Source organism: Cervus elaphus, chromosome 12, assembly GCF_910594005.1.
Source record: "Cervus elaphus chromosome 12, mCerEla1.1, whole genome shotgun sequence".
In the NCBI taxonomy this organism is placed as follows: domain Eukaryota; kingdom Metazoa; phylum Chordata; class Mammalia; order Artiodactyla; family Cervidae; genus Cervus; species Cervus elaphus.
In genome coordinates this window covers 46,596,230-46,606,732 of record NC_057826.1, presented here as the reverse complement: position 1 = coordinate 46,606,732, position 10,503 = coordinate 46,596,230, and the positions used below count along the sequence as shown (strand labels likewise).

The 10,503-nt window shown below is 41.5% G+C and overlaps 1 protein-coding gene across 1 annotated transcript in view; it reads left to right on the top strand.

Moving 5' to 3' along the window:
- The first annotated feature begins 1,014 nt into the window (after positions 1–1,014).
- PRTG (protogenin) overlaps positions 1,015–10,503 on the top strand; it is a 144,272-nt gene continuing 134,783 nt past the window's right edge. Inside the window, exons 1-2 of the mRNA XM_043920675.1 lie at positions 1,015–1,397; positions 3,644–3,946. Coding sequence (XP_043776610.1) covers positions 1,304–1,397; positions 3,644–3,946 — 397 coding nt within the window. The 5' untranslated portion in view covers positions 1,015–1,303. The remainder of the gene's footprint in view (positions 1,398–3,643; positions 3,947–10,503) is intronic.

The following is a 10,503-nucleotide window of genomic DNA, read 5'->3' as shown; positions in this document are numbered from 1 at the left end:
TCTGTCAGCAGCTTTCATTAAGGTTAGCTTTTAGCCTGTGCCCTAATCATAGCCGTGGATTTCATTTTGGATTAGGAAACCCTAATCCACATGTAAATATTCTCCGTGATCCACACATGATTAGCAATCTGATTACATTTTTAATGTACCTTTTAACGCCTCTTGTTATCCTTAATTACTTTTAAGAGATGTTAACAAATTCACAACATTTGTGTCTTTCCAAGTCAGTTTAACTTGTAACCAGGTAGTCTATGCACGCCTAGTCCCCCAGACCCACCCAGCTCGGAGAATCTAGAAATCTCATCTGGCCTCACCTCTCAGGACAGGGCCTTTTGTGTGCACAGTTCTGACGAATTAAAGAACTTGACTAAGTTGAGAGATAATAAAACATCTCCCCAAACGGCAATTGTTCATTTCTGGGCACTTTTCAGAGATGGTTCTAAGCCGGCGCTGCTTCTGATGGGAACGGGGTGGGGGGGGGGGGGGGCGGACAGGAACCGTCCCCAAATGTGGGGGCTGATCTCCCGGAGATGCCTCCAGTGGAGCTGACAAATCTCTGAAGTGGGAAATAGTTTTCCCTCCGCAGGGCCTCGGCGTGTGAGGGATGGAGGGGGATGGGCAGGGGCCATCAGGGGAGAAGTCTCCGGCCTTTCCACGTCTCTCAACACCATCCCTCCCCCACCCCGCCTCCTCCTTACCCGAATCCTAAACAAGCCCAGGAGTGAAGGGGGGTGGTCTGCGGGGGAAAGAGGGGCCCTGGCCGGGAGGCTTGGCCTTTATGGCTCTGTCCTCGACGGTGGTGGGGAAAGCCAGAGGGGAGGGGAAGCGGGCCGGAGACCTTCAGCCGGGGCTTGACCCCCAGGTGCATTGTCCGGCGGGGCCCGTCCCCTCCCCCCGGGGCCACGACCCGGCCGCCACGGGGCCCCCTCCTAGCGAGCGTCTCCCTCCGCGGCCGCACCGACCTCGCGGTCCTCAGACCAGGGGCCAGATGTAGAAAGTAGTCCCCAGGCCAGCAGCAGCGGCGCTGTCCACTCCACCGCCCCCGCCCCCTCCAGCCGTCGCCTCACTCCGCCCCCGGGCCGGACGCTCTGGACCCCCGCCTCCTGCGAGCGGGTGTCCGTGCGCCGGCCTCGCCGCTCCCGCAGAGAGCAGACACCGGTCGCGTCACGCCACGCCGGTACCCGAGCGGGAAACCCACGCTGCGCGTGTCCAGCCGCCGCGCGAAGAGGGCTCGGAGTTGGGGACTGGCAGGCGGACAGCGGCTGAGGGACGCCGGGGGAGCATGCCCGCGCAGCCCCGCTGAATGGCGCCTTCCCTGCGACCCCTCGCCCGGCCACGGCCGCCAGGGATGCTGCTCGGCGCGCTCCTGCTCCTGCCGCTCCTCGGCCGCGTTCCAGGTGGGCGCGCTTTCTTCTGCGGCGGTGGGGAGTGAGCGGGCGCGAGCGGGCTGGGGAAGGAGGCAAACGGCTGCGTGCGTTGGGAGGCGGCGGGGTCCTCTGCGGGAGCGCTGACCCCCGGCCCCCTCCCTGCAGCCAGTCGGGAGCCGCTGGAACGCGAGGTGCCCGCGAGCTCTCCTGGGGCGCGGGCGACAGTGGCCGCCTCTCGCAGCGCCCGCCCCTCCTCGCTGCGCTCCCCCGGCCGCGCGCTGGGGGCCGGCGCCCGCTGTCCACTGTCGCCCCTGTCTCTTCGTGCCATTGTCCGCGCTCCGGCCGTGTCCTCGCTTCCGCGGCCAGACAGGGCACCGCGCGCCCGCCTGTCTGTCTGGGCCGCAGCAGCCGCACGTGGCTTTATTTATATTGTTTCCTTAGTGGCAGCCTCGCCGCGCAGGGGGCGCCGCTTTTCCGCGCGGCTCCCGGGTTTGTAGTGGGGGCTGCCTCACATTTTAGGGCGGGGGAGAAACTAGGTGAACTCAGCGCTCAGGTCAGACCCCTAAGTGCCCCCACTTTCCCGGAACCGGATCGAATGAGGAGGAGACGGGAAGCGTGGCATTGGAAAGAGGAGTGGAAGTTTTGTGGCCCAGTTGGGCCCCGGAGGGGAGGAAGAAGGGTCCCGAAGCTGAGAAGGAAGGTATCTAAGTAGGATTTACTTCTCACAGCTAGGTATTTTGGGGCAGGATCTGAGGTGTGCATGAATCTAAAGATCCCTCCAAACTCCAGGTTAGCCTTGCGCAAACTTGGATGAACTCATTTTTGGCTTTTCTTTTCCTTTTTTTTTTTTTTTTTTTTGCGTCCGGGTTGCTTTATCCTCAAAGGGTTAAGAAGTGTAAAGTGGAGGGGGGTGGGCGGGGAAAAGAGGTGTTCAGAAGAATGGGTTCTTTTATTTATTTACAGGTTACAAACCCCAGACTTTGGTGTTCTAACCACACCCCTCTTCTCCAGGAGGAGTTAGTTTTCTTTTAGCATGAGAAAAGGATCAAAGTCAGATGTGACTCGGAAACACAACGGGCGCCTTCCGGAGTGGTCCTCGCTGCGCGGGGCTGTTAGGGTCGCTCTTGTCGCCCTGGGCATCCATTAGGAGAAGTCAGCAGCCCGGGCGTGGGAGCGTGACTGGTGTGTGAGGTTTGGAGGACCTGCCTTGATGAGAAACAGATCAGTACGTGGATTGGTACTGTGAAATCAAGACAATCAGAAGGAATATGAAATGCACTCCCCCCGCCCCCCGGCTCCAGGGCGCTAATACTCAACTCGGCCCCACTCAGTATGCAAGACTTTCGTTGACCTTTGCGCTAAATGAAGGAGGTGACAGGGTATTAGTTGGTCATCGGATGCTTTATTCTGGCCGGGACCTGGGACGATGTGTATACTTAGAATAAAGCCTTTCCTCTGCTCTGATGAAAATGTGTATTAGTTGATTAAGCAATCTCGTCTCCCTATTAGACAGTAAGGACCAATTAGTCACACTCCACCCCCCCCCAACAGTTGGTAGTTCTTAAAAAAAAAAAAAAAAAAAAAAAAAAATAGAAGGTTCCTAATCCGATCACCCACTGAGTACAAGCAGCAAGAGTTACCAGCATTTCAGAGTCAACTGTTTGTCCTTTAAATACCTTACCATACTCTGCAGAAATTAAGTAAATGGGTCTCTTTCAAGAAGAGACAGAATCTTTGCTGTTAAAGGGCAGGTATAAAAGTGCAAACTTGTAATTTGTCACAAAAGATAAACGCACTTGCCAAAGGACTAGGTGCCAAGAGTTTCAAAAACTCTTCAAGGGACAAGGAAATAAACTCGCTTGTTCACAGAGTTGGAGTTTTGCTAATGATTTCTTGTAAAATTAGACTTTTACGACTTACTCTGTTCAAGATCTTTTTGACAAGCTTGTAAAAGTAGCAAACAGCTTTTGCTCAAGAGCTTTCCTGATGATTTTGAAACTCTAGCAGGGCACTTGAGAACAGAATTCTTAAAAGGGATGAAAAGTTATTGAAATCTTCCCTAGGCTTTTAGTGTAAGATGTTGTAAAAAGATTTATCTGATTTGCTGAAAAGGTTTGCTGAAACTTAGATTGGTTTATTAAGGTGTTTGTCAGTAAACTAGTTTGGTTTGTTAAACTGTGACCCATTACACTCTGAATATGTGTTTTACAATTGTGTGTTAAGAAATAATTTTACACCTGTAATTCTGGATATGCCTTTCCCCCCTTTCCTTGTAGGAGTATGGTGCTTTAGCGAACTGGTTTTTATAAAAGAACCACAGGATATAACTGTCACAAGAAAGGATCCAGTCGTTTTAGATTGCCAGGCTCATGGAGAAGTTCCTATTAAGGTCACTTGGTTGAAAAATGGAGCAAAAGTGTCTGAAAATAAGCGGATCCAGGTTCTGTCCAACGGCTCTTTATACATCAGTGAGGTGGAAGGCAAGCGAGGAGAGCAGTATGATGAAGGATTTTATCAGTGCTTGGCCATGAACAGACATGGAGCCATTCTTAGTCAAAAAGCTCATCTTACTTTATCAAGTAAGTGCTTAAGTTCTTGATTGGTGTTTTTCACTGCTACATTTTGATGATTTTTTGGTTTTCATTAATATGCTAACCTGAAAAATCATACATTAGGAATTTTCCTGGAGATAGTAGTTGATGCTAAGGCCTACAAAAAAAAAAAATCTGAGGTGAAAATATATATGCATGTATAAATTTGAATGAGTGAGAACAAAAGTCACATTCACGTTTAGAACACCAGAACTTGTAGGTGACTTATATGAATAAGCACTTCAAACTCTGAAAAGAGTTGGGTGAAAAATTTGGTCAACACAACAAAGGTTGTTCTAAAATCTCATTTTTAAAATTAATAATTAAATTTTGAAAATCACAAACAGTGTTTTCTGCTTTGTAAATGGTCCTTAAACCCTAAATCTTCCATATAACCCAACCTTTCAGTTCTCTGACTGCTTTAAGATCACCCATGTTGCTTTTTAATTGAAAGAGAGGGCACTGGTCAGTAACTCTCAAGCCTTTGAAGTATTCGTAGGCTTTTCCTGCTGGGAGAGAAAGAGATTAAGGCCATTTCCATATTATGCCTAATGGACTTAAACCAGATCTGCCCACTTTTTCTCAGTTGTCATAAAGTTTGCTGTCTAATGATTTCCTTTGTATTAACAACCCCATCAGATCAACCATTTGTCCAAGTGACCCACTGCTTGGTGGTTGCCCTGATAACCGTTGAGTGTAAACGTGGGCCTAGGATAGTTAGAGAAGAACTTGTTTTCACTGAGGCTTTCCATCTCTTCAGGTGATCCAACACCCAGCACTCAAGATTACAATAGACAAAATTTAAATCTTAAAACACACTTTATCTTAAAAACAGTTTTACAGGCATCCTATCTACATGTTTTTGTTAATCCATAAAAGATAGATTTTGCTCTACACCTACAAATTGATCATTTACAAGATGAACAGTAGACAGAGGGAGCTCTTGAGATAAAGTCGTAATCTTCAGGAAATAGTTTCTTCAAGGTCTCCACAGTTGAAATTTAGGAAGCTGTTGGTGGGGATTTCCTAGGTGACTTTATTGTAACAGTCTGTATTTATGCCACCTTCATTTTAGTAACTTATTTGCGCAATAATAATTAATAGTAGAAAATAAATTGTAAGCCAAGATCTTTTTGTATTGAAATATGTCAGGAAAGTAGAGAAGTTTCCAATTCTAATAAGCCTGAGAGAATGTCTGATAAACTTGCTTTTTTTTTTCTGTGATTATTGGTCAATCATCATTTGTTGCTGCTGTTGTTGAGTAATGGTTTTTCACTACCATATTGTTTTCAGAATAGTGTGCTTTTTATGCCTATGTTTTATTCATTTAATTTTTGTCTAATTGTTCCATAAAGTTGTAATTTTTTCCCCCTTTTTGGGTTTGTGGAATCTTGTGTTTTCATGTCCAAAAACCCTAACTTGTATTACTTTGCCAGAGAGGAGAAGGGGCAGGATGGAAAGGTGGAGGGGGACTGATGGCTCTGAAAGATTTGTCATGACCACTCGGTATTTCCAGGACCTCCTTAGCAGCCTGACAATTCTAGGGCACTTAGAAATGCTTTGAAAACACGCAGAGCTTTCAGGTTTCATAAATAGTCTCGATAGTATTAATAATAGTAACTAACAGTGTTAGTAACAGTGAAACAAAGATTTGTATTGGCTTTTGAATAGCCTTAGGTTTTGTATCTTTATAAAAAGTATTAATGACAAATATTTTTTAGATGTAAATATTTTGAAGGATTTGGTGGTGAAGTAGTCTTGATATTTTAAGTATCAAAAAAAACTTTCTAGTTAAACTGTGTAGAACATTGCTTTGCTATTAAATATCAACTATAGTATGTTAGTTATAAGAACCACACTTTTCATATGCACACAACTTATTAACTTGGAGGAGGTACTCTGCTCAGAAAGTGCATTCAGTTATTATAGATTTAAAGTAAGATATGCCTAGTGGGTTTAGATTTTTCTTTATGAAATTTCTTAGAGATTTAAAATTTATGAAGTCAGTTCTGATGTCTGAGAAGCAGTGTCCAATGACATTGTAGGCTTGGATGACTTTATCCTGTGTTCAGGGTGAAGATGTAATACATATTAAACAGGAAGAGAATAGGCATTAAGTGGACATTCTATTTGTGTGTGTGTGTGTGTGTGTGTTTGTGTTTTGAAGGCTAGCTCTCTCCTAGTTATTGATAGCAGCGGGGTGCAAGTATGTTCTTTTTATTTTCTGGTCAAGGGTTTTGTCACCAAGCATATCATTTAGTTCTGAAGTGTAATAAGTATAGCACCTGGAAATCTAAAACTTTAATCGGTGCGAGTTGTAGATTTTTAACACAGGCAATGAAGTCTTGGTTTCTAAACTTAGGAACTAGAAGCTGAAAGTTGCACTCTAGGCAAGAATTCCATTATTCATGTGTAAATTAGGAATTCACAGGGTTAAAAGGTTAGAAACTGGCCAGGATGAGGTTTACCCTTGTGATAAAGAGCAGATGACCCTCATTCATTGGCCGAAGCTTTCATGTAGCTCTTCTGCAAAGTTAGTTATTGCCATGAATTGTTCTTGAGGAATGCAGAAATTCAAATGTGAACCGGCCTTTCCTTAAGTGTCACTGTGGAGCCTTATCTCCCAGGCACATCAGAGCCGGCTGTGGGGACAAGGTTCCTCCCCTAAGGCCTGGAGGCTTTGCTTTCCTGTTCATCCAAGCACAAAAGAATTTGTCTAACTTAGCTTTTCTAAGGCATCCTATTTTTAAAGGAAAGTATAGGGTTAAAGTAATATTTAGTTTTTTTTAAAAAAGTTAATCCTTTTTATTGATAGCTATTTTAGCCATTTTACATTTTCATGTAATTAGAATAGAAAGGGGAGTGATGTGGAGGGCTCTTTTTCCAGTTGTATACAATAGTAAGAACAGGAGATTCAACCTTTACCTATAAATTTCAGTATTTTTAACTTTTGGCAGATCAAATTTTCACTTTCATAGGTGCTAAGTCTTTATTATATAAATAATTTAATTTAAATATTTTAGGAGTAAGAAATAATCTATGACATCTTGACATTTCTTACATTCTAAATGTTGGAGTAAGTAAGATAAATTTCATAGAAAAGCATTAGTGTGGTAAAACGGTCTCGTATTTCAACAAGTTTAAATTAAGATAAGAGACATTTGAGAGAAGTAAAGGAGGAGGCGGGTTGTGTTCTGTGATGTGTAAAAGACTGGCGGTGAGCTAGTGATTGAACAGGAAGCTGGTTGTTTATTTCCTTTCCATAAAAGGTGGAAATTGAAGTCTTAGAATGGAGGGAAAGAGCTGACATAAAGCTGACTTATATTTGCTGGGTTTTTCACGACTGTTCACTTGGGTGTGAAATAAATTTTAAGTGAGTGTTTGTAGCTAGAAGACCATAGGAATAATTACAACTTTATGATGCATTTCACCCCCCACCCCAATTTTGAGATTAGTTTTAGCATCCATAAAACTAATAGCAGTAGTTGTTTTCCTTTAAAAGAATGTAGGTTGTTTTCAGTGAATAACATGTTTATCATTTCAGTTTAAGTTCAGATGAAACGAGGTCTTTTGGTGAGATTAATGAAAAACTGTTCTATGAGAGTGGTTTCTATTTTAAAGAGTAATACATAAATTATAACTCAAAGCTGATCTTTGAAATGTGAAGGTAAAACATATTCAAAACATTGAAAGTCATGTTAGAAAGAAAAGAAGATGGGTGGTATATTGAGAAAGATAAGAACTATGAACCTATTAGCCTAAATTTTGAATTTTATTCATCATCCTCGACCCAAGATGGGCAAGAGTTTGCTTCATTGACACTTAGTGAGATTTGTAGATGCTGTAAAAAGGATAACATCTCTTATCTGTGTGCATGTTCACTTCAAATCAAGCTGTTAACAGTTACTTGTCCTAACTCTAGAGTGCTAGCACAAAAGCAAAAGTTGTTTGATTTTGGAAAAAGAAGACAAACTGAGATATTTAGAGAGACTTATCTGCCAGCATTGTAGATAAGGTTCAGATGGTGCTTTCTGGGATCCAAGAAAAATCATCTTTAAATAGAAGAGAGAGTGGTATGGTTGAAAATTACATGTTTAAATTAAAAACTGACCATCCTAAAATTGTCTAAATTAAGTCAGGGAAGTAAAAGCACATGTAGTTCTACAGGCTTATTTACAATAACACTTGGTTCTTAAACTCTGTCTGCCTAAGAGGTTTATCAGGTACCTGTAATCTCTGGGTAATGAAACCAGTTTTTCCCACTTTGCACTTGATTATTGAGGATCATTTCTCATTTTCAGAAACCTGTAACACTATCTCACTATTTTTCAAAGTTGTTGGAGTTTTTATTTTTCAATGAAGCAGAGTCCGCTGAGGGATAGAATTATAGTTTGGTTTAAGATGTATAAATGTGTTTGTTTATTTCTGTCAGGCTTCTTAATGGAATTTTGACGGGCATTTGGTATGGCCCTGCTGTGTCAACTAGCTCTGATTATTCTAAAGAAAGGCCCTCACTCTCAGCACTTGTTTGTCCGGGCATTTGTTGTCATTTCCCCTGAATTTAACAGCTGGGCTTATTGATGAAGTCCAGAGCAGTTTAAAAGAATAGCAGAAAACAAATCTCTTAAACTACTGTGTTAGGTTGAATGAGTATTTCAAGTAATAAGTGAATGCATTTGAGGTTACTTTTTTTGAAAACTTTTATATTCTTGACTACAATTTCGAGACATGATTTTTTCTCTCTTATAGGCAGAGGTGCTCAATTAAGGTTGTTTACTTTCAGCTTTTAAACTGGCAATTACTATTAATGTGAAAATAATCAATAATGTTAGGTCAAGCATTTTGCTGAGGATTATACTTGCATTTTGCAATTATCTGATTATTGATGTTTTAAGAAAAATTCTAAAAATTATACCACAAATTTAAGTTTTTTCCTGTCAATCAGGGCTATTTTAGTACTTCTGACAGTTTATGGTGTTCAGACTCTTTATTAAAACATTTTAAAAACTCATCATTTCCTATATATCTTAGTACATAAGAGAGGAAGAAGATATGGTTGTAATCATTGAAGCAGAATTGACAGTTGCCCTAACATGATAATTGGCACAGAGGAAGTTCACAGTCAACAATGGACAATAGTGATGTACAAAAAAGGTAAAACTGTACCAAATTACCTTCAGTGGCTATAATTCTGAAGCCAAGTGAACTGCTTTAGGGATATGTATTACAGAGGATAAAGGCGTCATCCTCACAAAGGTCTCTGACACTAATCTGACAAATACTTTCCTGACTTTTACATTTCTTGTTTTTTTCTCTTTTAAAACCTCTGGTTCTCAGAAACTGCTTTTGATGAGCTTTAAAAGCCAAATTCTTATAGACTGAACAGAAGATATGAATTTAAATTTTTTTTTTTAGTTTCTAGAGTGTTTGCCTTTTCTCTGTGTGTGTGTGTATTTTATAGCTTTAGTGTTTGTAGTGACTAGATTAATCAAGTAACTATTGGGGAGTGCAATCATTGTTCAGGGTCCTGGTTTCAAACTTGTATCCTTGCTAGACTTAATTTTTAGGACTGATGGAAATAAAATTTTCTTTAAAATTTTTGTTTTATGAAACTATAGTAAATCCTTGTTTAGGACAATGTGATTTTTTAAAAAATGATGTTGCTTTATATAGACATCTTTCTCTGAGTAAATCATATTCCTTTGGGATAATCCCCCCAAATGTCCCCCCTCCTTTTTTTGGTAGTCTTTTTTAGTACTACTGAGAATATGATTTAGTAGTACTTAGAATGGATCTTCAACTCCACCAATATACCAAATATATACATAGAGAGTTAATCGATTACATTTCTCAGGGTTTCTCAGCCTTGGTTCAGTTGAAATTTGGGGCTAGGTAGTTCTTCAGTGCAGAGGCTGACTTGTGTAACATAGAATGTATAGCTTCTAGACACCAGATGTCAATGGCACCGCTTCCTAGCTATGTTGATGAAAGAATGTGTTTTGGGAGGCAAAATCACCCCTGGTTGAGAACCACTGATGTTTCTGAAAGTAGTGGCAAACTTCAATCCAAGTAATACTTGGTTATTAGGTTTTTTTAACTGTTTCTGTCTTAACTTGATATTCAACTTTTCTTGGTGTTAGTGTTAAATTTATTGATTAAAGACTACTTTCTATTTTAAGTTATTGTAAAGGGAGTTTGATAAAAAAAAAAAATATGTGTGGGTTGCTATTGTCCTCTTGGAACAATGCCTTTCCATCCCTTTTCACACTCAAGAGTACGTTGGAAACTGCTGTTAAGAGTTTACCCTCCTGTAGATTCATTCAATTTGATTTCAGTATTTTAGATCTTTTCTTGGGAATATCTAGTCTAAGAGAAAATACACATTTCATTTAGTCATGTTTATGTAACACTTTTTTTTCTTAATGTGATGGACACTGTAGTTGAAGAGATGAGAAATCTCCATGTGTGGTGAATGTTAGAGAACATCTTTTGTGAGTGCAGCAGTGAGTGCAAGGGACCTTCTGAAGGAGGTCTCCATTATCTTC